Here is a 27,430-nt window from a genome sequence, read left to right on the forward strand (position 1 = left end):
CATAAATGATTGAACTGTGTGTACAGAACAGAATTAAACACTAAAAGGTGAAATGACAACCGAATTTAGCTGTATGTGGCCTAAATGCGATGCAGTTGCTAGGGTTTTTAATGTGGTTGCAATGATATTGCAAGGGTGTTGTTGGTGGTTTCCATACAGTTGCTTGTGATATTTCATGAATTAAATGACTCATTGTGTGACTTTATAAACTCCAGTGGGAACAATGTTTCAAAACCACGTCCAATGGACCATATTGTTTGAATTTGATTTGCACGACATAAATTATGAATTTGGTGGTCCCATGGAAAATAATATTTTTTTTCAGATGAGGTACCTGGCTGCTAGCGTTTGGGATTGTATTTTGGATTTGCGTCCAGAGAGGCGTTTATTTTGTTTGGAGCGGCGCTGCAGTGGACACATTCCTCTATGAGGTCTGGACTGCAGTGTCGGTCTAAAAGTGCTTTCAGTGTCTACAATCACAGGCTACTAATTGGTACGTGCGGACATCCTGAGGCCACAGCGCTGGAGACAGATGGAGCCGCTCACATGGAGCCCCTGGCCTGTGCCTGTGATCAATAGGGCTCTACGGGGTAACATCCTGCTTAATTCAAGCGTAAAGTATCCTTTGTTTTTACCTGTACAGAGAATAGCACATGCATACTGTATGTGCATGACCTGATTTTCAGGTTGCACTTGTGCATCTAATTTGTTTTGCACTAATCGCTTGTTCCACAAGGTGGCAGCACTGGCCCGAACAACAACGAAAAAATGGGGGTGACTGCAACAACAACAGACGCCCACACTGAGCGCTTGTGTGGGAGGGTTATGAGATTAGTTAAAGAGTACAAGTCATAGCGTCTGGAGAGAAATAGCGCAGACAAATATGAAAGTTTGCGTTCCTGCATTTGCACATGCTTTTAAATAGATTATACTTTAAAAGGCTAGCATGCACACACATAAAAAATCGCTTGTGCAAAATCCTGGGTGATGCGAGAATGTTGTTTTGTATTTCGACTTTATTGTCAAAATATTTTGACTTTATACTCGTTAATATTTTGACTTTATTCTCGTAGTCTTTCAACTTTATTCTCATAATATTTCAACTTTATTCTCATATTATGGCTTAATTGTTGTAGTATCTTTACTCTTGCAATATTTCGACTTTATTCTCATAGTATTTCGACTTTATTGTCGAAATATTTCGACTTTATTCTTGTAGTATTTTGACTTTATACTTGTAATTTTGACTTTATTTTCAAAATATTATGACTTTTATCTCATCATTAGATTTTTTTTTCTTTTTTTAATGTGCCACTAAAGCGCCGTCAAACATTTTTAATGTTGCCAATCAGCTGAACAACTGAGGACAAAATGAACATTACAATACAATCATTAAACAATGTCTATACCTCACAACCTTTCATTTTCATTTAAGAAAAATTATTTATTGCTAAAATACATACATAGTCAAATTTCAAAAAACATATTTTACAAATATTTTCTCCTCTATATTCTAATAAATGATACATATTGTGTACAACCATTGATGTGGCTGAACAATGATGGCACAAAAGCAGTCTGTTAAGACTGAGAAGGTGTAAAACAGTGTAAATCGGTGTACAGTCACTGACCTGTGTCAAAAAGTAAAACATATCTAGTCGTCCAGTGTTTCACAACGCAGAGAATCTTCAGAGGAGAGCGTGCGAGAGCTCACTTCTGTTCCTCTGGAGGAAATCTGCCGTATCTTCAGTTTCCAAGGCTTCAAAGGCACATCTTTCAGCTCACTGATCTCCTAAAAACAGTTACACATATTTTATGTCACAGTTCTCACATGATTGTGGCGAACATGGTAATAAACAGGTCTGCCCCGACTAAAGATTTTTCTAGTCGACCTGTAGTTGTTCATTTAATGCATCTGTCAACTAATCAAAAGGATTTTAAATGCTTAAAGCTCTGTTTTCCACTGTGGTGGAGACAGTGAATTGTGTGCGACTTGTGTGATGTGGTTGCCATAACAATGTCTGGCTCTCTTAAACGTGCCGTTACAGTCAGTAGCCCGTCCTGGCACACGCCAACGCATCTGCGCTCTCTCACCATAAACTCACCATCCTCCGTCACTCATTTGTCATTTAATTTCCAGCCAGGCGTTCGCTTGAACATTTCACAGAGAAAACCCTTTGAGTGTTCTCATTCCCCTTCAGCAAAGGCTTCACTAGCCAAGCAAAACATCAGTGTGTTGAGCCGTTCATGGCAACAAACACACAAGAAACGCTAAACGCAAAACTCTGTGCTGTTCTCGTCACACAAGGGATAAAAAATAGGGTGGTATCTTTGTTTTTCTACTTCGCTGTTTTTACAGAGCTTTCAATCAGTGCCCAGTGTCATGCAGCCACGGGTATGTTTGTGTGACTGTCACAGGCATCATTTATGGTATGGACATGTCTTCACCACTTTTTAGTATGGTCAGTTTTTTTCCAACCACTTTGTGAAATAAAAGCATTTCCAATAAGATTTTTTTTCTTTGCATTGTGTGTCATAATGACAGGTGATCCAGACTGTTATTTTTAACAAGTTTTAAATTATATTATATTTAATATTATATTTGAAACTATTTTAAATGTTATTTTTAAATTCGACATAAAAAAATAACATTTTTAAATGTTATATTTATTTGTTTTAAAACTTTATTTATTTTTTTATATTTAATGACTACTTTTATTTCAGTTTTATATACAACTTTAAATTTGTTAGGTTTAATAAAAATAACAAAAATACACAAATACACAATTGTGTTAAAATTTTAGATCTGGATTCTGGAAAATTTCTGTATCAGTTCATTTCATTTCATCTCAAAGATCAGTGGTTTTTAACTCATTAACCTTTTTGTCCATATATATAAAATATATCCTCTATTATTTATGCTATACTTATGCCTGTTTTAATTTAATTTAATTCAATTTAATTCATTAAATTTTATATATATATATATATATATATATATATATACACACATATTTTTACATTATAAATAAACTATTGCTTAAACAGAAACAATAGTTATTTAAGGGGAAAAATATTTTTAAAACATAATTTTTCTTAGCATTTTAATTGAGTTAGATTACTTTATATTATCAATAATAACAATATTAAAATACACTACCAGTCAAAAGTTTTTGAACAGTAAGAATTTTAATATTTTTTAAATAAGTTTCTTCTGCTCACCAAGCCTGCATTTATTTGATCCAAAGTACAGCAAAAACAGTAAAATTTTAATATTTTTACTATTTAAAATAACTGCTTTCTAATTGAATATATTTTAAAATGTATTGTATATTTATATTCAGCTTTGAAATCACAGGAATAATTTACATTTTAACACATATTCTAATAGATAACAGTTATTTTAAATAGTAAAAATATTTAAAAATTGTGTTTTTACTGTACTTCGGAACAGATAAATGCAAGATTGGTGAGCAGAAGAGACTGGTAGTGTATTTAGTTCTAATTTATAAGTGTATATAGTGGGTTCCGGCCCCCTAGTCGAGAACTAAATTTCATAGACTGTTTATTTATTCAAAACAATAAAAAATGGTGTTAACATTTGTGCATAACCTTATTAAAAACCATGAGTTGAGTCTAGTCTTTTCATGACATCACAACTTGCATGTCTGTCCCATAACAACAGTAAACTATTTGAAACCATTTCAAAACAAAGTCATGCTCATGTTAACAGCAATGACTTTAACATGTTAAACATCTAAGGAAACACTGACTAACCGGCAGCTCCAGAGCCTGAAGCGGTGTGAACTCGTTCCCAAAGCGACAGAGCTTTTCACGGCCAATATCTCGTGGCCTGCGTTGGCGTGCAGTCATCTTAATCTCCAGATCCCCAAACGCGTGATCTCCAGAGAGAACCTGAGACACACAGTGAAGACCGCACTGTGTAGAGAAATCCTTCACAAATAGTCAAGTACTGTAGTTTAAGCATCTAAACTGAACTGAAATTTCAGTGTCTTGACTTACCTTACTGTATTTTGGCAGTGGGAACTTTTCCAAAGAGCTGCTGCGGTCAGACATGCACTCAGAGTCTGGGGTTTCCAGAGCCGTTTGGAGTCTCTGTAAGTCTAGAGCTAATTCTGTAATGAGAAATGGATGTTACATTGTAACACATAAATTACTTAATGTAACACCTTTATGAAACAGTGTTATTTTAGCATTATTTGCAGTACATACTATATATATTATTTTTGGTAATTTTTTTAATGTGCTTTTATAAGTTTTTGTTTGAACGAATAAATAAATAAATAAATAAACAAAACAGTTTTTGTTTTAATCCAAGGATATTTACAGTATTACAGTAAACAGAATGTAAAAAAGGGTGAATTCTGAATTCATGTCCTCTACATGTTATCCCAGAATCCCCTGAGCAGCTGCTCTGACAGATCAGTGCTTAAGAAGATGCTGGAGGAAGTCCGAGCATCAGCAGACGTCTAATTCTCCAACGAGCGTCTAGACAGCTGCAGGAATCAAGTAACACACCCAGCTCTGTCGGGCGGCTCGGTTAATCGCTTGTTTTGGCATAACGAGGACTTAGTGCAGGCCGGGAGCTGGAGCTGAGGGAAGTGAGCTCAGCAAACTGCCAGATCCTGTCGGTCTGGGCCGAACGCTCACTCTTCACAGTCAGAGGGTCAGTACAATCATGGCTTTTCAAGTAATGCCACTATGTTGGGGGGTTTTGTCTTTTGGGGGCAAATGTTTTGATCAAAACTTTTTAATACTTACGCAAGAAGTCTCTTCTGCTCGCTAAAGCTGCATTTATTTGATCAAAAACACATTAAAAATCTTGAAATATTATTATAATTTAAAACAGCTGTTTTCTATGTCAGTATCTGTTAAAATGTAATTTATTTAAGTGATCAAAGTTGAATTTTCAGCATCATTACTCCAGTCTTCAGTGTGACATGATCCTTCACAAATCATTGTAATATGATTTGTCATTAAGTTTTTACAACAACAAACAACAACAAACATTTCTGATCATTATCAGTGTAGAAAACAATTGTGTTGCACAATATTGTTGTGCCAGCTGTGATGCATTTTATTTTTCAGGATTCACAGATGAATAGAAAGCTCAAAAGAACAGCATTTATTGAAGTAGAAATCTTCTGTAACATTATAAATGTCTTTACTGTCACTTTTGATCAATTTAATGCATCCTTGATGAATACAAGAATGCATTTCTTAAAAAAAAATAAAACTTTCTGAGCCCAAACTTTTGAACGACTATGTGAGAACATGACTGGTCATGAAAGGATTACACCACATCCAAAATAAAAATTGATGTTCATGCCTTTTTTCTTCAGTCACAAAGAAATGGAGTTTTCTGTGGAAAACATTCCAGGATTTTTTTTTCCATATAGTGGACTTCAGTGGTGCCCTTTGAAGCTGCTTAAGTTTCAATGCAGCTTCAAAGGGCTCTAAACGATCCCAGCTGAGGAATAAGGGTCTTATCTAGCGAAATGAAATTTCTAAAAAAAATTAAAATTTATATACTTTTTAACCTTGAATGCTCGTCTTGTCTAGCTCTGTGATGCACATGCGAACTCTGTGCACTCCGGGTCAATACAGTCAGGGTATGTCAAAAAACTCCCTTCTCATTTTCTCCTCCAACTTCAAAATCATCCTGCATCGCTGCAGAAGTGCCAAACCAGTGTTTAAAAAGTGAGCATGCAAAGGAGATCAAACACCCTTTACAAAAAAAGGTAAAACAGCGATGTAGTTGGAGGAGAAAATGAGATGGGAGTTTTTTGACATACCCTAACTGTATTGACCCGGATTACACAGAGTACGCATGTGCATCACAGAGCTAGACAAGACAAGCATTTGTGATTAAAAAGTGTATAAATATGATTTTCCAAAGAAAATGACCAATCGTTTTGCTAGACAAAACTTTATTCCTCGGCTGGGATCATTTAGAGCCCTTTGAAGCTGCATTAAAACTGCATTTTTAACCTTAAATCCGTTAAGCATCATTGAAGTCCACTATATGCAGAAAAATCCTGGAATGTTTTCTTAAAAAAACTTAATGACATGGGGGTGAGAAATTTTTATTGTGGAAGTGGAGTAATCCTTTAAGTGGTCAGTGTGTGCGTGTGTGTGTGTTTGGTAATGAGCGTTTCACTCCACCTGTTTGTTGACTATCTCCCACACTAAGGCTTGTCCCAGTGACCTCTGAACTTTCACCCCAGCAGATAAAACTCCCAGCACCGAAGCGTGATCTGTCCTCTGTGCTCTCCTGGTCCTCTTCTTTGATTGGACTAATACGTTCTCTGTGGGGGATGTTAATGTATCATCGTTAGATATCAATGATTAACAGAAGCACACAAATTACAGATGTTTGCAGAACGGATGAGGTCAGTGAGGATGTGCACATGCATGTCATGACATGTGGTCGCATAATGCTATCAAACATTAACCAGTTGTAAGTGGATCAATGCATCCACCAACACACATGTAGCAAAGGGATAATGCAATGGAAAATTACAGTTTTGTCTCTTCTAAATTCATGTTGTTTCTTTGTAGAACACAAAAGGAGAAGTTTGAAAGGAAAGGAAAATCACTTTCAATCTGAGCTGCTGTTTCCATAAAATGAAAGCAGAGGGATCAACCTAAATTAAGTGCAGATCAAATTTAAGGTCATAAAAAATCTTGAATGGTATAAAAACGTCTTAATTATCATTTTAAGAGGTCTTAAATTTGGGCATTTAAAACAGGAATCTTGATGCAACCTAATCTGACCCTTAAACTTCAAAAGTAGTGTTTAATGAAATAAATGTGAGCTCTGCACGTTTAAAAAGACAAAGAGTGGAACTGTTTTTGGGCTTGCTTTTCAAAGCGGTTCGCAGTCAATAGCTGCGTTTCCATCTACCTATTTTTATGCGCATTTTGGAATATTGCATAAAAAAATGCTGGATGGAAACGCCAAGATGCGCATTTATGCACAACTAAGTAGGATAAACTTTTTACACATGTAACACATTTACCGAATACATTACACCATGTGCATCAAAAAAGTCATGTGACTGAGATTTATACATCATATATATGAATAAATAAGCTTTCCATTGATGTATGGTTTGTTAGAATAAGACAATATTTGGCCAAGATACAACTATTTAAAGGGGTCATCGGATGCCCATTTTTTTCACAAGTTGATATGATTCTTTAGGGTCTTAATGAAACGTCTCTAATATACTTTGATATAAAATTCTCAATGGTTTTGTAAAACAACACCCTTTCTACCTTGCCAAAATCAGCTCTGCAAAAATCATCTCATTCTAAGGGGTTGTTCCTTTAAATGCAAATGAGCTCTACTCACCCCGCCCCTCTCTTCTCTCTGTGGAGTGACGATCTTGTTTACTTTAGCCGCGTTTAGCCGCTAAACTTCCTAACTACCACGTTATAAGGAAAGGCGATCGCAAAGATTCATTAAAAAAAGGCTTATACTCACTTCTGCTGTAAGTGAAGCTGTATCATGAATGATTCGCGCGAACATAGACACATTTATGTAATCCACTGCATCTTCAGCGGCTCAGATGTCGGGAGTAAATGACGACCACTGTGTTCATTATTACATCCAGCAACACAACACCTCAATCGGAGATATTCTTGTCTAACTTACGTCCCTGCTCCGGCATCAAAACATGGAAAGTTACTGGACTGTTACAGCTGATCTGAGGTAAGACGCTCATGTCAATCAACTATTGTGGGAGCGGCCTCTGTCATGTGACGCCACAACGACAGGCATCTGAGAACGTCTCGATTTGAAAAAGAGGATATTATTTTTACAGATTAATTAAAAACCACTGCATGGATTTTTATCATTATAGGGTAGATTTGTGCATACACTGACACAACACATTAATGTTCAAACAACATGAAAAAGTGAACTTAGCATCCGATGACCCCTTTAAGGGTGCTTTCACACCTGTAGATCAATGGCTTTGTTCCGAAATATGCATTAAAATTATTACAATGTTGCTTTTTATTCTTGGTGCAGTTTGCTTTCACACAGAAAAGTTTCTAAATGGACCAAATGTGTTAATACAAGTCACGCGCGAGTAAACTCCTCTCACTGGTCAAAGTTCCACGGTTTATTTTCTGGGATTCCGCTCAGTCGTCATCCGTCAAGATGGAACAACAACAGCTTTGCGGGCTGATTGTTGCATTTTTTTGTAGCTGTCATTATTAATTTATAATTTTTAGCAGGAAAACATTTTTAAAATACACCTACTACAAAGAGAGCAATAAGACGGCATTATAAAATGAAACTGCACGCTTTGATTTTGAATGGCGAAGTGTCCACACACACACATTTACAGGTTCATTTTAAGTGGTATTAGCAAAACAACAAAGCTACTGCTGTTCATGGAACTGTATTTACCCATTATACAATGTGATATAGCCTGGTTCGTTGGTCCGGTGGATCGGACAGCTTTCTCACTACAACCGAACCACTCCAGAGTTCGTTTTCAATCGAGCTGAGACCACCTTGTTCAGGTGATCTTGGACCGATTGCTTTGGCGTGGATCCGAGCGCAATTGCCGTGTTCACATATGCCCAAACGAACCGAGCTAAGGGGGGAAACGCCAGTTCCGAAACAAAGTGCCAGGTGTGAAAGCACCCTAAATATCTGGAATCTGAAGGTGCAAAAAAATCTAAATATTGAGAAATTTACCTTTAAAGTTGTCCAAATGAAGTTCTTAGCAATGCATATTACTAAGCAAAAATTAAGTTTTAATATATTTATGGTAGGAAATTTACAAAATATCTTCATGCAACATGATCTTTACTTAATATCTAAATGATTTTTGGCGTAAAAGAAAAATCAATCATTTTGACCCATACAATGCATTGTTGGCTATTGCTACAAATATACACATGCTACTTAAGACTGGTTTTGTGCTCCAGGGTTACATACATTCTTAATGTATTTAATCCCACTTTATTAACCAATGTTTGTGCTGTGGACCAGTCCTTTGATGATCCACTTCAACCATACTAATAAGCAAAAATTATTTTATATACACTAACATTTGTGTTTCATTTGTTTGCATTCACTTCACTTTTGGTGTGAAAGGGCTTTTACGTTTGCCAAAATTAGAAATTTCACAGACTTAAAAATTTGTGCAAAAGTAATGTAATGCATTTCTTTCCATAAAAAGTGATGTAATTAGTTACTTTTTTTATGGAGTAACAGAAAATTGTAATGCATTACTAAAAGTAACTTTCCCCAGCGCTGCTTTGCACGATGGGACGGGATAACTTGACTAACCAGTGGATCCGATCTCGTTCCACATCATCTGAAATGTTGTTTTGGTCCTTCTAAAATGCCTGAGCAATGTCTGTCATTAAAGTATTTCTGTATAACTGTCTTGCATTCCCAAACAGCAGCCATCCACCTCCGAAAGCAATGACCACATTTACTGTGTTTCGTCTGCTCACGTAAGTAATATGAAAATTATATTCAGTGGCTTCTCCTACTTTTATCAGTGTTATTTAGTGCCAGTTTATTAGGAAGTGATGAATTTGTTCTCTTTGACTCGTTGGATAGAAACAGTGCTTTATTCACAAGTTAAATTTGCATCTTTGGATGAAAAACTAGCTAATGAATACTGTGCATTTATGCCAAAGTGATTGCTTATGATCTACTGCTGATGAATTAACAGTATTTAGTTTATATTTTATCTAATGTGTTGTAGATGTTTTTGAGAGTTTATCTTCCTAATCAGTTTTTTTATGCAGCTAAAAGTAGTAAAGCAAAGACATTTCAAAATAAGAGTCCACTAATTTGTGCAACCCTATGTACCATATGAACCAATTTCAATACACACTGAATAAACATGCCGTCACAATTCATTTTGGGATTCTATGGGTTTGTCTGTAGGAATCTTCTAATGCCATCTGTGTGAGTAATATAGTGAAATAAACCATTACTAGCAGAGAATCTTGCTCTCCACCACTCAAACCTGCCATATGAAGAGGGCTGCGCTTGTTTCAGTATTTTATTTTCATTACAACATCTTAAAACTTGATCTGTGATGGTAAATGGTTAATGACGGAATTGTTATTTGTTGTGTGTGTGAACTTTCTCTTTAAGACAGAAGCTGTATGATTCTAATCTTGTCTGTATAAGTGATGGATTGAGCCCAGAGCAGGTCTAACAGATTGAGGCGGTCTACTGATTCAGCCGAGGACGTCTGTGGAGAGACTCTTTACCAAGACTAGACACTTTGACAGATGTCCCCATTTCCCCTGCCTTTCCGTAAGCACTAGAAATTTTCAGGCAACTCCAGAAATAATAACCAAATGAACAGTCTCTCTGGACCTTTCCACCTTTCAACACGTCGCTGCCGCTTCTGCCAAATGCTTAAACGGCAGATAGATCTGACCACTGACTACGCTCACGTTGGGGGTTTATTTGCTAAAGACTCTCAGTGAGTTTATTGCCAAACCTGCCCTGCCATATGTGCCATGTGTGGACATTGATCAAATATTCTACAGACACACCAGCTGTTAGACTCACATCTGGCCTGGGATATGAGCTTCTAGTTTGGGCTGACTAACTATCTTCTTGCTCTTCTGGAGAATTAGTTGCAGAGCTAATGGCACAACTTTTGCAAAAGGCTTTAAACTGCATTGACTGGTGCAGGTGAGAGCAGATAATTGAGGATATAAAAACAGGATGTGTTGCAGAGATTTGAGTATCCAGCATTGTGAAAACAGGTCACCTGACCCTGGTAAGTAAATGCACCCTTTAAGAATCAATTTGTCAATTATCATCGGAAGTGTTTGTTTTGAAACTCGCATAGACAGATGCCAGCCAGGGCAAAGGTCAGCCTTTCCGGGATACTATTTGAATACATGGGGCCAAGTGTCTCCTTCACAAGAGAATTAAAATGTCTGAGGAAGTGCGCCAATATTCTTAAATGAGAAGTTAACCTCCAGAACAACAATTTACCAATAATGTAGTCACCCCATTGTCATCCAAGATGTTCATGTCTTTCTTTCTTCAGTAGTAAAGAAATTATGTTTTTTAGGAAAACATTTCAGGATTTTTCTCCATATAATGGACTGATATGGTGCCCCGAGTTTGAACTTCCAAAATACAGTTTAAATGCAGCTTCAAATGATCCCAAATGCGGTTGTAAACGATCCCAGCTGAGGAAGAAGGATCTTATCTAGCGAAACGATTGGTTATTTTTATAAAAACAATAAATACTAATAAATTTAAATACTTTTTTAATGTCAAATGCTCATCTTGTCTTTCTCTCCCTGAACTCTGTGTATTCTGACTCAAAACAGTTAGGGTATGTCGAAAAACTCCAATCGTATTTTCTCCCTCAACTTCAAAAATCATTTCAAAATCATCCTACATCGCTGCAGAAGAACAGACACAGTGTTTGCAAAGTGAACATGCAAAGAAGATCAAACACCCTTAACAAAAGAGGCAAAACAGTGATATAGGACGATTTTGAAGTTGAGGAAGAACATGAGATGGGAGTTTTTCCACATACACTAACTGACATGAACCGGAACAAAACAGAGGGAGAGTAAGACAAGACGAGCGTCTGACATTAAAAAGTATATAAATTTTATTATTCTTATGAAAATCATTTTTCATTTTGCTAGATTCTTCCTCGGCTGGGATCATTTACAGCTGCATTTGTGATCGTTTGAAGCTGCATTTAAACTGCATTTTGGAAGTTCAAACTCGAGGCACCATATCAGTCCATTATATGGAGAAAAATACAGAAATGTTTTCCTCAAAAAACATAATTTCTTTACAACTGAAGAAAGAAAGAAATGAACATCTTAGATGACAATGGGGTGAGTACATTATCTGTACATTTTTGTTCTGAAAGTGAACTACTCCTTTAAGACTGATTTTGATCGCACCATTATACCTGTTGGTTTGATAAGTGTCTGGGTTGCTCAAATCCCATTGCTGTTCCTGTCCAAAACAGCCCACACAAACTCCCTGAGCCGTCCAGAGACAGGCCCTGTGGTCCACTGACGCGCTCAGAACGAAGAGTTGAGACTCGTACACCAGCACCTCGATGCTCACTATCGCCCTCTCATGGCCTCTCCAAGAGTGCAACAGTGGAGGCAGATCTTCTGCAGACTGAGAGAGACACATGCACACCATCAAATCGAGATGAAAAGGTCAATCAGTCTTTCATCATAATGCAAAAATGTTCATTTCCATACCTCCATATCCACACCGTTTAAGGCATACTGTGAGATGTCCCAGACCCTGATGGATCCACATGTGTCTCCAGTGACAAGCAGAGTATTCTCCTGGTCTGTGCTTAAACCCATCACATTCTCATTAGATCCATCAGGCACATAGAACTGTCCTGCATCATAAATGATTGGCAAAACAAATCATTAATCAAGTGCTCTATGCGTTTCAGCTGACAAACATCTGTGCACCCAGAAACTGAGTGGAAGCCAGATGATCAGATTGAAACAAGATTTTTCAGCTATTTCAGCACCGTTGAGCATTCGTGGCTCCAATAAGCAAGGAATTTCGTGATTCACAGCTCTACTGTATTATCTATTACACTCACCAAGGCTGCATTTATTTGATTATGAATACAGTAAAAACAGTGAAATATTACTACAATTTCAAAGAATTGTTTCTTATGTGAATATACTGTACAATGTAATTTATTCCTGTGATGCAAAGTTGAATTTTTAGCATCAATACTCCTTATATGTGCTGTTTTGCTACTCAAGAAGCATTTCTTTTCATTATCAATGTTGAAAACAGCTGTGCTGCTTTATATATGTGACCCTGGAGCACAAAAACAGTCATAAGTATCACGGGTTTATTTGTAGCAATAGCCAACAATACATTGCATGGGTCAAAATTATACATTTTTCTTTTATGCCAAAATCATTAGGATATTAAGTAAAGATCATGTTCCATCAAGATATTTTGTAGATTTCCTACCATAAATATATCAATACTTAATTTTTGATTAGTAACATGCATTGCTAAGAACTTCATTTGGACAACTTTAAAGGTGATTTTCTCAATATTTTTCTCAGATTCCAGATTTTCAAATAGTTGTATCTCGGCCAAATAGTGTCCTATTATAACAAACTATAAAATCTCAAAACTATAAATCTCAATTTAAAAACCTGACCCTTATGACTGGTTTTGTTTTCCAGGGTCACATATTTTTGGAAATTATGATATATACTGTTTTTTAGGATTCTTTGATGAATAGAAAAATCAAAAGAACCGCATTTATTTGAAATTGTAACATTCTAAATGTTTTACTGTCACTTTTGACCAATTTAAAGGAGAAGTTCACTTCCAGAACAAAAATTTACAGATAATTTACTCACCCCATTGTCATCCAAGATGTTCATGTCTTTCTTTCTTCAGTCATAAATAAATTATGTTTTATGAGGAAAACATTTCAGGATTTTTCTCCATATAATGGACTTCATTGGTGCCCCGATTTTGAACTTCTTAAAATGTAGTTTAAATGCAGCTTCAAACGATCACAAATGCAGTTGTAAAGAAGGGTCTTATCTAGCGAAACGATTGGTTATTTTCATTAAAATAATACAATTTATATACTTTTTAATGTCAAATGCTCGTCTTGTCTTACTCTGCCTGAACTCTGTTTTTGTTCCGGTTCATGTCAGTTAGTGTATGTGGAAAAACTCCCATCTCATGTTCTCCCTCAACTTCAAAATCGTCCTGTATCACTGTTTTACCTTTTTTGTTAAGGGTGTTTGATCTTCTTTGCATGTTCACTTTGTAAACACTGTGTCTGTACTTCTGTAGTGATGTAGGATGATTTTGAAATGATTTTTGAAGTTGAGGGAGAAAATACGATTGGAGTTTTTCGACAAACCCTAACTGTCTTGAGTCAGAATACACAGAGTTCAGGGAGAGTAAGACAAGATGAGCATTTGACATTAAAAAGTATTTAAATTGTATTTTTTAATGAAAATAACCAATCGTTTCACTAGATAAGACCCTTCTTCCTCAGCTGGAATCATTTACAACCACATTTGTGATCGTTTGAAGCCGCATTTAAACTGTATTTTGGAAGTTCAAACTCGGGGCACCATATCAGTCCATTATATGGAGAAAAATCCTGAAATGTTTTCCTCAAAAAACATAATTTCTTTACTACTGAAGAAAGAAAGACATGAACATCTTGGATGACAAGAGGGTGACTACATTTTCTGTAAATCTTTGTTCTGGAAGTGGACTTCTCCTTTAATGCATCCTTTATGAATAAAAAGATGAATTTCTGTTTTTAAGTAACTGACTCCAAACTTTTATAATGGCAGTGCATCACAAAAATATTAAGCAAAAAACATTTTTTTGAAACTGAAACAGCAAATCAGCATATTATTACGCAAATAAATTAAATTGATAAATATACTGCATAAAATAATTTAGTGCTCTACACAACAAAATATGTCTAATAAAATTCAAATATATACTGTATAATATATTAAAATAGTAAACAGTAACAACAATATCTCAAAATATTACTGTTTTTACTGTATTTTTGATCAAATAAATGCAGCCTTGGTGAGCAGCAGAGACTTTTAGAAAAACATTACAAATTGTAATTATTCCAGAATTTTTCAGCAGTGTACAGTATATACTGTAGTTTCTGAAGTAGAGTGCAATTCAAACAGTCCTCAATTTAAAAGGTCTATATTATAGTGTTTGCGATGTGTTAAGTTGTCATCAGTTGCTCTCAGTTATTATGTTTACCCTGGTTGTGTCTGGGCCCACAGACGCTCCACCAGCAGACAAATCCAGCCTGTGAGCTGAGCAGCACAGCGTCGCTTCTCAAATGACTCTGCTGGGCTCGTCTTTGCAAAAACAGCAGTCTATGGACTGGCAGATGAGCTCTACACACACAGAAGCACATTTCATTTATACATTGTTTGACTCCGTCAGCTAACATACAGAAAACAGGACCTGTCTTAATGCAGTGGTTCTCAACTGATGGATCAGAATCCAAAGATGTAGCAGGACTGTTACATGTACATAATCAAATAACCAAATCAAGTAACCAAATAAGTCTTGTCAGGATAGCAAGTAAAATATGCGACCCTGGAGCACAAAACCAGTCATAAGCAGCACGGGTATATTTGTAGCAATAGCCAAAAATACATTTTATGGGTCAAAATTATACATTTTTCTTTTATGCCAAAAATCATTAGGATATTAATTAAAGATCATGTTCCATGAAGATATTTTGTAACTTTCCTACCGTAAATATATCTAAACGTAGTAATATGCATTGCTAAGAACTTAATTTGGACAACTTTAAAGGTGATTTTAAAGGTGAATATTTTGATTTTTTTGCACCCTCAGATTCCAGATTTTCAAATAGTTGCATTTCAGCCAAATATTCTTGTATCCTAACAAACCAGACATCACTGGAAAGCTTATTTATTCTTTCATATGATGTATAAATCTCAATTTCAAAAAATTGATCCTTATGACTGGTTTTGTGGTCCAGGGTCCCATACTAGCAACCGAAAGTACGGAAATTTAGGATACATTCAGAAATCAAAACTTTTTTAGAGAATGTTTTGTAGATAATTTAGCAAATTGTTAGGCATGTGAATTTTATATTAATACAAATGCAATATTTGATTTTAAGACCAATTTTCTTTATTTGTGCAACATAATTTTTGCACTGTGTTGGGTACCCACTTGGATCCTACACTGAACAAAAATGGTGTAAAATGTTCTTTGAAACAGTTTTTACTCAGAAATTGCAAAATTGTATAAAGAATTACAAAGAAATGGCAAGTAACACATTGAATTAAACAAAATAGTAAATAAAAATAGTATTTTCCTACAATCTTTGTTTTATTAACAACTTTGAAAAATGTGACCCTGGACCACAAAACCAGTCATAAGGGTCAATTTTTTTAAAAGTGAGATTTATACATCATATAAAAGCTGAAAAATCTTTCCACTGATGTACGGTTTGTCAGGATAGGAAAATATTTGGCTGAGATACAATAATTTGAAAATCTGGAATCTGAGGGTGCAAAACAATCTAAATATTGAGAAAATCATCTTTAAAGTTGTCCAAATGAAGTTCTTAGCAATGCATATTACTAATCAAAAATTAAATTTTGATATATTCACAGTAGGAAATTTACAAAATATCTTCATGGAACATGATCTTTAGTTAATGATTTTTGGCACAAGAGAAAAATTGATCATTTTGACCCATACAATGTATGTTTGGCTATTGCTATAAATATACCCTACATACTACTACAGGTTTTGTGCTCCAGGGTCACAAATAGTTTTTATAGTGTAAAACCAATTAAGAACTACAATCCTGATGGACAATTTTTCTCACTGTTCATTATTTGCAATGACTCTCAGGTCTCAGCACATAGGAATTTTACTGATAATCACGCAACATTAATTTAACAACATTATATATGCTGTAGGGATATTATGCACATTGTAGGGATTTTATAAAGAGGCTGTATTTTTGTACATTTCATAGTACTATTTTCCCTCCTGAAGTCCACTTATGTGGTTAGTCACGGTTTCTTATCCAGAAACAATTAGTTTTCCACTCATTTTCCACCCTCTCTCTGACCCTTAAAACCAAACGGGCCATTTTTGCTAGATTTATATTTGTAAATTGCCTGTGTTATGATTGGCTAGCAAACTGCTGACTACCTATTTTCCAAAAAAAGTGCACAGTTCAGTGTTTAACATGTGCACTTAACACGATAAACTTTCACATAAGGAAAATGCCATTTTTGCAGTGCTATTTCATACTAACGTGTCTTGCTGGTTTGTCTGCAGTCGTGTGATGGGCTTCTGCAGCGCTAGGCTCCATATAATGATCTCTCCATCAAAGCTCCCAGTAGCCAGAAGTCCCAGACCTGGACAGTGATCCATGGCCAGGATATCCTCGCCGTGCTGACAGCCAGACTTCCAGGACAGGTCTGCTTTTACGTAGATGTCCTGTACTCACAGACACACTTCAGTAAATGTCTGAGGTCTCCGGTTATGCTGTGTCAGACCGCCATTAAAACCCACTTTGTTGTCTCAAGGTATGACCACAAAAGCACAAAGCCAATTGAAGAGAACTAGAAAAATGCACATTATGTGTGTATTCTGGCTGAAAGCCCTTTTTGCTTTTAAGTAGCCATTAAAGTGTGTATGATTGCGGCCCTTACGTCTGAAAATGCAATGCTGTACTGAGCGATCAGTCGACTCCAGCCTGTGGTGAGAAGCTGGTTGTCATGGTGACAGATGATCCCGGTGACCTCTGCGCTGGAGACGGTTTCGAGTTTATGAAGATTGAGACCATTCAGTAAGTTCCACACCTATGGTAAGAGAATGCACTTGTTATGGACACAAGTAATAGCAAAAACTGGCCAATCAGCAGCAGTTCATCATTTAAATCATCAGTTTAATTGCACATGCATAACTTGTGTGTCAAAGGTATATCAATATTTTTTCAAAGGAAGTATAAGAGACAATACTGTTTCATTATACTTCATTATACTTTGATGTTGCAGATGCATCTGAAAATTAACAAATGGCACAGAATGAACTACTAAAAAAGTCCTTTCTGTTCACTAAGGCTGCATTTATTTGATCCAAAATACAGCAAAAACAGTAAAATTTTGAAATATTTTTACTATTTAAAATAACTGTTTTCTATTTGAATATATTTTAAAATGTAATTTATTCCTAAAATTTCAACACTGATTTTCTAGCATCATTACTCCAGTCACATGATCCTTCACAAATCATTCTAATATTCTGATTTGTCTAGTATGTGTCATCACTTTTGATCAATTTAAAGCATCCTTACTAAATAAAAGTATTAATTTCTGTTTTCTTCCCCCCAAAAAAGAAAAAAAAAACACACACACATATATATATATTTATATTATATATATATATATATATTTTTTTTTTTTAATTATTATTATTATTATTTTTTTATTATATATTATTATATATAATTTGTTTTAATGGTATAGTGTATAATGTTACAAAAGATTTTTATTTCAGATAAATGCTGATCTTTGGACCCTTCTATTCATCAAAGAATCCTGAAAAAGATGTACTCAACTGTTTTAAATATTGATGATAACAATAATAACAATAAATGTTTGTTGAGCAGCAAATCAGCATATTAGAATGATTTCTGAAGGATCATGTGACACTGAAGACTGGAGTAATGATGCTGAAAATTCAGCTTTGATCACAGAAATAAATTACATTTTAAAACATTCACATAGAAAGCAGTTATTTTAAATAGTAAACATATTTTACAGCATTACTGCTTTTGCTGTATTTTGGATCAAATAAACGCAGGCTTGGTGAGCAGAAGAGACTTCTTTAAAAAACGTACTGATTAAAAACATTTGACTGGTAGCGAATATTTAAAGTTATTTGAACATAAGAAAAACATTTGTGGGACAGTTGTCAGATTTCATTGGTGATTTCAAATATGCAATTTAACTGTAAGCTTAGTGAACAGCTTTGGAGAATTTAATGTTTCCACATTCAAAGAGATAGCAGCTGTACTTGCATGACTGAAGCAGCTGCCCACAAGAAGGCCGCCAAGTGAAATGACTCGTCTTAAAGGGACTTTGCTATTATTTACACATCTGACTTTTACCCAAACCTACTTGCCTTGATAGTGCCATTGGTGGCTGCGGAGATCAGTCTGCGCTGATGAACGTCTAGTGCCATACAGGAAACCTCCTCCTTACCGTGAGCGTTCCTTATCTCCATCCTCTTAATGCCCGTCTTCACATCCCACACGGTCAGTGTGGAGTCAGCGCAGGCTGTGATTACCTAGACCACATTAAAATAAGAACCTATAATACTGACTCCACAAACCATCAATCAAATGAACCCAAACACCAACCTGCTGAAGATGAAGATTATAGAGGGCACAGGTGTAAATCCCAGACCTGCTGCTGGATTCGCTCTTGTGCAGATGCAGCGCGGCCAGATACTCTCTGCAGGTCACCAGCAGTACAGGATCTGGAGTCAGGCTGAGGAGCAGCGGAAAGCTGCCGTGCTCCGGAGTAAAGCTGAGCTGGATATTCGGGAAATGTAGGGGAATTGTCTTTACGCACTGTTGAGAAGGAATATCCCATATTTTCAGCACCTTAAACATGACACAGAAAGAGACACAAAGCTTTTGACTTGCATTTCAACTAATTATCTTGGATTTTTTTTGCATGCTTTTCTCAGGCCAACAGCAATCAAACTGGCATGAAAACTTCAAATGCAAAACAAACCCTCAGGCATTCCAAGATGAGTTTGTTTCTTCATCAGATTTGGAGAAATACACTGCAAAAATGCTTTCCTTGCTTTGATTTTTGGTCTTGTTTCCAGCCAAAATAGCTAAAAATTCTTAAACCAAGAAGGATTTTCCAGACAAGCAAACATTATTGTCTTGTTTTCAGAAAAAAACAAGTCGAAATTTAAAGCAGAAAACAAGATTATTTTGTTTACCCCCTTGGCAGATTATTTTGTATGTAAGCACAAACTTACTTGACTTGTTTTTTTCTGAAAAGAAGACAAACTTGGTTGTCTAGAAAATCCTTCTTGATTTAAGAATTTGTAGATATTTTGGCTGGAAACAAGACAAAAAATATAAATAAGAAAAGCATTTTTTGCAGTGTGTAGCATTGCTCAACAATGGATCCTCTGCAGTGAATCGGTGCCCTCAGAATGAGAGTCCAAACAGCTGTTAAAAATATCACAATCCACTCCATCATTAACATCTTGAGAAGACAAAAGTTGTGTGTTTGTAATGCTAAATTTCTCCAAATTTGTTCTGATGAAGAAACAAACAAATCTACTTCTCTGAAGGCCTTAGAGTGAGCCCATTTTCAGCAAACTTTCATTTTAGAGTGAATTATTCCTTTAAGAAGAAACTTCCCAAATTCTTGAAAAATCTTCTCAAAAGCAGTCATAACTTCTTAGGATAACCTCCAACTTGTCTTAAATCTGCCAAGATAAGATGTTTTCAAAATTTAAAGGGTTGTTTCAAATTGTTGCAATTAATAGTTAAAATAGTTACTACTACTAGAGATGTGCATGAGATCTCTGAAGTGACACAATGACTGATAATGTAAACAATAATCGGTAACTTTTCACTGAATTTGCAATTCAGAAATAATTTAAAAAAGAACCTTGTTTTTTAATTTTAGCTTATAATTAAGAAACAATATTTTTTAGGCAGCATTCAGCAGTGTGCACACAAATCCATCAAAACAAAGCGCAAAAAATTTTGTGCACGCTTATTTTGATTTTCGGTCAGGGAGTCTTTGATACAATCAGATGATGTCAAAGCTTGTAATTTTTCTTGAAAAAAAATTTAAAAAGATGTATTTTGATGAACAAAATACTTGAGAACTTCTTAAGAATTTTTCAAGAATTCCGCTTAGGAATATTCTCGTGAAGATCCTGGAAGTTATCTTAAGAAAGTCTTCTTCTTGTCATTTTCGTGCATCCAACCACAGGATCTTTTATATAGCTCTCTCTGTGTTTTGCACTCTGACATCTGGTAGGAGGAAAACTAACAGCGTCCTTGGAGTAGCTGAAGATCTTTCCCAACGCTTGGTGAATGACCACATCCACCACAGCGGTCTGGTGACTGTGCAGAACCGCAGTTGGGCGGGAGGTCACATAACGGTTCCACAGCCTGACAGCCGGACCCACTCCAGCAGTCACCAGCAGCCCGAGAGAGAAGCTGAAGTCAAAACACTTGACTCCCTGCAGGAGAACAAGGAGGGGTGAAGACGTTCTGTCATTATTTGCTGGTACTTTAGTCTGACTAATGAGTGACTCACATACTCTTGTTTTACACAATATCTACACTCTGGTTTTCTTCTCCAGCAATTAAATTTGTAACTACTGTGGAGGCGGCTTATTACTTCTCTGAATATTACAGAATGGAAAATGCTGGGGAATAGTCTGTTTTAACAAATCCGTCAAAACAACTAAATGAAGACTTTTTATTTGGGTCTGAACACTCCCTTTAAAAACCACAACAACAGCCTCTCTGAATCACGAGTGTGTATTTAGATTTAAATGCTCTGTCCTTTCCCATCGAAAACAGCATCACTCTATGATCTACAAATGACCGTAGGAGCCTGTCTGTCTAGCTATCTATCTATTTATCTATCTGTCTGTGTATCTGGCTCTCTATGGCAATGAGAATGACTGGATGGCATGGTTGGGATGCTTTGATCTAGGCCTGAAACGATTCCTCAAGTAACTCAAATACAAAAAAAAATCATCGAGGCAAGTGATTTGCCTAGAGGCTTTGTTTAGTCCATTTACTGTAACTACACACAAAACACTGTGTTTCCCCACGGACCACGAAAGACTAAGTGGTATTTATTGTCTCATTCTCTCTCTGTGACACACAGAAAGTTAGTCAATATCAAACGAGGAGTGCCTCAGCATGATTACAAATGACTCACTTACTTAACAGTGACTTGCTGACACCTACTGGCAGTTTTGATTTCACATTTAAAGTGTCTTCATTTTAAAAATACATGTAAATATCAGTACTCAGTGTTTTGTTTAAATTAACAAAATATTTATGCTAACTGCATATTAAATGTATTCATGTCCCTTTGAGCTCAATTAAATAGTGAGTAAACAGGCCTACATATAAATGCCTCAATTTCTTGATTTATGCCTTTCTAAAGTAGTGTGAAATTGATTTTTGAATTTTTATTCATTTATGTTTTCATATACATATATATATATATATACAGTACTGTGCAAAAGTCTTAGGCCACTAGTATTTTCATCAGCTAAAAAATGGTTTAAAGTCAAAGTCAGTCTTTGCTGTAGTGTCAGTAGGAAATATCAGTTTACATTTCTAAACATTCATTTTGCCATTAATTATAATAATCCAGTGAGAAACACAGGCTGTTGTCAGACTCCTTGTGCAAACAGAGGTCTGATCTCTCCATCATTCTATCCAGTCTGTCTTAAGAAACAGAAAAAACTGAGACAGACTAAATCCAGAAGAACTGTGGCAACATCTCCAAGATGCTTTAAGAGACCTACACCTACAAAGCTACAGTACTGTTAACATTTTTAGACCGTTGGGCACATAAAATGAGGATGCTGTCAAAAACAATGTCGTAAATAGATTTTCTTTATCAATGAACTTCTATTAACTAAAATAAATCAACATTTGATGTGACCATCCTTTGCGTTTAAAGCAGCTTTTGCCCTATGTGCACTTGTGCATAGTTTTTCAGGTAGCTTTGCAGGTAGGTTACTTGAAACATCTTGGAGATGTTGAAACAGTTCTTCTGGATTTAGTCTGTCTCAGTTTTTCTGTTTCTTCATGTCATTCCAGAGACAGACTGGATGATGGTGAGATCAGATCAGTGTGGAGCACTGGCTGTTGTCAGACTCCTTGTGCAAACAAAAATCTCACTAGATTATTACAATTAATGGCAAACAGAATGTTTGGAAATGTAAACTGATGTTTCCTACTGACACACTACAGCAAAAGATAGAAATAACTGACTTTAAACCATTTTTTAGCTGGTGAAAATACTAGTGGCCTAAAACTTTTGCACAGTACTGTATATATGTTAATTTTTCTAAAAAAGGAAACAAATTATTTGTTTATTTTAAGAAACCTATCTTATTTACTCTTGTATATTTAGTATTGCCCTTTAATAAAGAAAAATGACTTCATATCCGATTACTCGATTAATCGATAGAATAATCGGTGGAATACTTGATTACTAAAAGAATCGATAGCCACAGCCCTACTTTGATCATGTGCACATTATGTATATGGGCCGTTCAACAGAATTAATTCAAAGTCAGAGCTGGAATTTTTTTTTTTATAATATCCAAGGTACACATTTCTAGTAATTGTGCAGCTAATTCTCATATTTTCAGAAAGTTTTGAAATATTTGTCCTCCTCCCAAATTTGTCACTACTGAAACACAGTAATATATGATTTAATAAGAAGGGTTATACTGATCCTATTAAGAATTTGCTTACATATTCCTTGTAAATATATGTATTTTAACAATCTTTCAAGTGTGATTAATGATATTTGGTGTATTTTGAATCTAATTTTTTTCTTTGTAAAAGGCAAAAAGTTGATCATACTGATTTCAAAATTAATATACATTGAGCCAAACACTATCATAACGTCTTAGTTGATAATTCAGTATACTTTATTTTTGACAAAACATCCCATGTTGCACATTTTTGGTAGTGGTAGCTTTGATAGTGACCACATCACATTACAGAATTTTAACCCACATACTAAAACACATTAAAATAACAAAAATTTGCATAGAAGTACCAAAATTTTGTTTATTTCCCCCAAATAAAAGGATTGTGTGTTCCCTTTTGTCACTACCAAAAGAATGATGACATGTTTTATGAGATAACACCCAAAAGAGGAAGACTGTTTTGGTAGTTACAATTTTATGGAATAACACCCAAAAAATAAAGATGTCATTACTGAAACGTAACCAATTTTTTTGCTCGTGACTGTTACATGGGATAACACTCAAAAACACAAAGATGTCATTACATCATTACACCTAAAAATGTAACATTCAAAATAGTTTTTCCCATAAAATTCTCACTGCCGTAACAGTCACAACCAAAACATGTCATAATTGTTTGGGTAGTGACAAAATGGAATACATAATCTTTATATTTGTAGGAGATAAACTAAATTTTATTACAGTTATGCAATTTTTTTCCATTTTAGCATGTTCTAATGGTATTTTAGCACATGGGTTAAAGTTTTGTAAAGTGATGTGGTCACTACCAAAGCATTGAAGTCACGACTAAAACACTGGATGTTTGTTGAAGTTTCGGTAGTGACAATTTTAGACACTTTTGAAGCTAGCTCAAAGATGCTAATCAACACATGGTTAGCTAGCACAGTGCTGAACAGCTGTACACAGAAACTAAATGTTATGGAATAGAAAAATGGTGTTTGGTAGTGACATTCTTTACAGACAGATGTTTCATACTTTTGAACACATTTAGCTCAAAATGATGAGGCCTATGATCTACACACCATGTAGCTATGAGACAGAGTGACATATAAATATTTCCTGATCATAAATCTAGGGCTGTAGTTAAAGTCAGTCTTAGCCAATGGACTAAAACATACACTGTTTCGGTATAGACATGAAAACGCAGGACACATTTTTTCACATAAAGTTTCATAATTTAGAAAGAAAATATAAAATAAATATTTAAAATAAAATGCAAGAATTATTTAAATATAATTTTTAGGTTAGGTATTGGAACAGCCACCTCCCAATTGCAAATACCCACTAAATGATGATTTTATATATTACTGATATTTTACACATTATTGTGATTAAATGATTAGGATTTTAGTAAACATCTAAGATTTGAAATGTTTTTGAAATGCGTTTTTTTGTTCTGTAGAATGGCCCACATATGCTGCTAGAATATCATGTAAACTGGCTCACATCAAAACTCATAACGCTACAACATAAAAATGGCACTGATAAAAATATGGAACACAGAGAATAATGTTGCAAACATTACACATCATCACCTTTTCAGTTTTCCAAATGTATTCCTCTCTCTTCTGATTGACGTCAATGATGACCACAGAGCTGGCTGGACTTTCTGATGATGTAATAATGAGCTCATCATGCGGTTCATACAGGATTCTGTTGATCGGCTCGCTGTGGATGTTTGGGATGTTCTGATAGGAGACCAGTGCACTGTGTGCATGTATATCCTGTACAAGAAATAATTTTTACAATACGCAATTTTACATATAGAACAAATGGATTTAGAAGATCAAACATGGTCATTTTATCATTGTTTTATCACACATTTTCAGGGCCAAGCTTTACATGAAGACGCACACACTCACTGGCATAAAGATTTGGACTGGGCCGGTCTGGTTGGTAAAAGGCATTTCAAAAAGCCCCTTGAAAGGCTGTAGAAACCACAGCAAATTCACAGAGCCCCTGTCATCGCCCCACATCAGCACACACTTCTCTCCTGGAGCCTAAACACACATGACTCACAGTAAACTAAAACAAAACCAAACCAGCTTGGGGAATTAGCAAGCTTAAAATAAATTCAAGTTCAACACCAGAGCATGAAATGTCAGCAGCCTACCTCTGTGTCATACCAATAACACAGAGCAGTAGGAATATGACTCAGTCCTGAAAAAACACACAGAGGAAGACAACAAGGTCAAAATGCAGCAGAAAAGCCAACTTCTACATCTGACGGGCTTGTTGGCTCATACCGAACAAATGAACCTGCTCAAAGCTGCAAGTGGTGGTAACGTCAAAGAAGTGGATGCCCCTGCTCAGGGTCGCTACAGCGATCTTGTGAACGTTTGCCATGTAGACAGCATCGGTGGTCCAGCCCTGGAACCTCTTACGATGCTGCCTTTTGTTAAACGGGCCGGCACACAACTGCAATGACGGAGGAGAGGATTCGGAGTCACAAAATGTGACTGTAAATATATGACTCTGTGAATTAAATATTAATATGTCACCTCCAGAGGCTTTATGTTGTTCAGATGCCTGTTCCACACAATGAGGGTTCCTCTCTTGCTGACGCTGATGTAACGCATGGGTGGAGACTGACTCAAAGCCAAGACGCGCACGATTGCCTCTTGCTGACGTAATGAGTGATTTTACAATTAGAGTGATAAAAACATAATGAAATCTCACACTCAAGGTAACACAATGGACACAAAGTTAAAAATGCTACATAAATTCAGTGTTGGGGTAATGCATTACAAGTAACGTGAGTTACGTAATCAGATTACTTTTTCAAGTAACTAGTAAAGTAATGCATTACTTTTGGATTTATAAGAAAATATCTAAGTTACTTTTTCAAATAAGTAACGCCAGTTATTTTTTTTTTACCATTTATTGACTGACAAGTCCCCTGTTGGGAAATAGGGAGTAATTATTGTGCATTAACTCACAAAAAAAAAGATTTCAGTATTCCTCAAAATGAATAAAATCAGTGAAATGGACACTTAGAATTATGATACAAACCTGCAATAATTAATTTTAGTTTTACAACTATTTGAAAATCTGGAATCTGAGGGTGCAAAAAAATCCAAATATTGAGAAAATCACCTTTAAAGTTGTCCAAATGAAGTTCTTAGCAATGCATATTACTAATTAAAAATTAAGTTTTGATATATTTACGGTAGGAAATTTACAAAATATCTTCATGGAACATGATCTTCACTTAATATCCTCATGATTTTTTGCATAAAAGAAAAATCAATAATTTTGACCCATACAATGTATTTTTGTCTATTGCTACAAATATACCTGTGCTATTTATGACTGGTTTTGTGCTCCAGGATCAAAAATATCCTTTATGTATTTAATTATGTATTTTATTAACCAATCTCTTTGCTGCTGACCTGTCCTTCGATGATCTAATTCAACCATACTAATAAGCAAAAATTATTTTATATACACTAACATTCTTCAGTCTGAGGTGCATTCATTTCACTTTTGGGCTTTTACATTTGCCAAAATGAGAAATGTCTTATATTGTAAACAAACAAGCAAGCCCTGCCCATGTAAGTAACATAATGCATTACGTTCCATAAAAAGTAACTAAGTAACATAATTAGGGAGTAACGCAAAATTGTAATGCATTACTTTAAAAAGTAACTTTCCCCAACACTGCATAAAGTAATCAGCTGTCACCTTGTTGTAGGTACAGTGATGTATTGAAGGCTGTGAGATGGGAACTTTTTTACAGGCTCTCATCGAGTCTTTGATATGCTTGAAATGCTGCAATATGAAGGTGTGGAACGTTTGCCATCCGACACGACCATCACAAGAGATGTCCATCTGTACAAAAGAAGACACGTCGTCATAAAACAGGGCCAAACAAGTACGTGTAACTCTACTCGACTGTCTTTTCCACTGGCCTCATTGAATAATTCCTCCACGTCACTTCTCCTGTAGTCCTGGCCTGTCGCTTCTTTCAGCGAGGAGAAGAAATCCTCAAAACTCATGGAGTTAGCTGACACTCGGTCACGTGCTCGGACTCTTCCGCTGGCTTTGGATCTGACTGAACGCTGCCTGAAGAACGACTCCATCAGTGACCTCAGATGACTCGACTGCAGTGACTCCAACAGACACACGCTCCGGCCAGCAAAACTGGAGCGGAGAGAAAAAAATAAACATATATGCATATATGACTTATACAGCAGTTGTGATTCAACATGTTATCAAAATGATGATTTCCATGAAATGCATGGAGAAAAAAAAAGAGACAGAGAGAGTACAGCAGAGCAGAAGTAGGTT

The 27,430-nt window shown here is 35.7% G+C and overlaps 1 protein-coding gene across 1 annotated transcript in view; it reads right to left on the reverse strand.

Moving 5' to 3' along the window:
* Positions 1-1,282: 1,282 nt before the first annotated feature.
* LOC127174476 (WD repeat-containing protein on Y chromosome) overlaps positions 1,283-27,430 on the reverse strand; it is a 28,132-nt gene continuing 1,984 nt past the window's right edge. Inside the window, exons 3-21 of the mRNA XM_051124927.1 lie at positions 27,052-27,283; positions 26,825-26,971; positions 25,642-25,764; positions 25,387-25,558; positions 25,254-25,300; positions 25,003-25,140; positions 24,676-24,864; positions 20,657-20,848; positions 18,987-19,232; positions 18,749-18,913; positions 17,275-17,424; positions 16,875-17,059; positions 14,819-14,958; positions 12,271-12,419; positions 11,967-12,184; positions 6,187-6,329; positions 4,024-4,136; positions 3,778-3,954; positions 1,283-1,792 (exon numbers count right to left, since the gene is read on the reverse strand). Of these exons, the coding sequence (XP_050980884.1) occupies positions 1,655-1,792; positions 3,778-3,954; positions 4,024-4,136; positions 6,187-6,329; positions 11,967-12,184; positions 12,271-12,419; positions 14,819-14,958; positions 16,875-17,059; positions 17,275-17,424; positions 18,749-18,913; positions 18,987-19,232; positions 20,657-20,848; positions 24,676-24,864; positions 25,003-25,140; positions 25,254-25,300; positions 25,387-25,558; positions 25,642-25,764; positions 26,825-26,971; positions 27,052-27,283 (3,064 nt within the window). The 3' untranslated portion in view covers positions 1,283-1,654. The remainder of the gene's footprint in view (positions 1,793-3,777; positions 3,955-4,023; positions 4,137-6,186; positions 6,330-11,966; positions 12,185-12,270; positions 12,420-14,818; positions 14,959-16,874; positions 17,060-17,274; positions 17,425-18,748; positions 18,914-18,986; positions 19,233-20,656; positions 20,849-24,675; positions 24,865-25,002; positions 25,141-25,253; positions 25,301-25,386; positions 25,559-25,641; positions 25,765-26,824; positions 26,972-27,051; positions 27,284-27,430) is intronic.

This window comes from Labeo rohita, chromosome 12 (genome assembly GCF_022985175.1).
Source record: "Labeo rohita strain BAU-BD-2019 chromosome 12, IGBB_LRoh.1.0, whole genome shotgun sequence".
In the NCBI taxonomy this organism is placed as follows: Eukaryota; Metazoa; Chordata; class Actinopteri; order Cypriniformes; family Cyprinidae; genus Labeo; species Labeo rohita.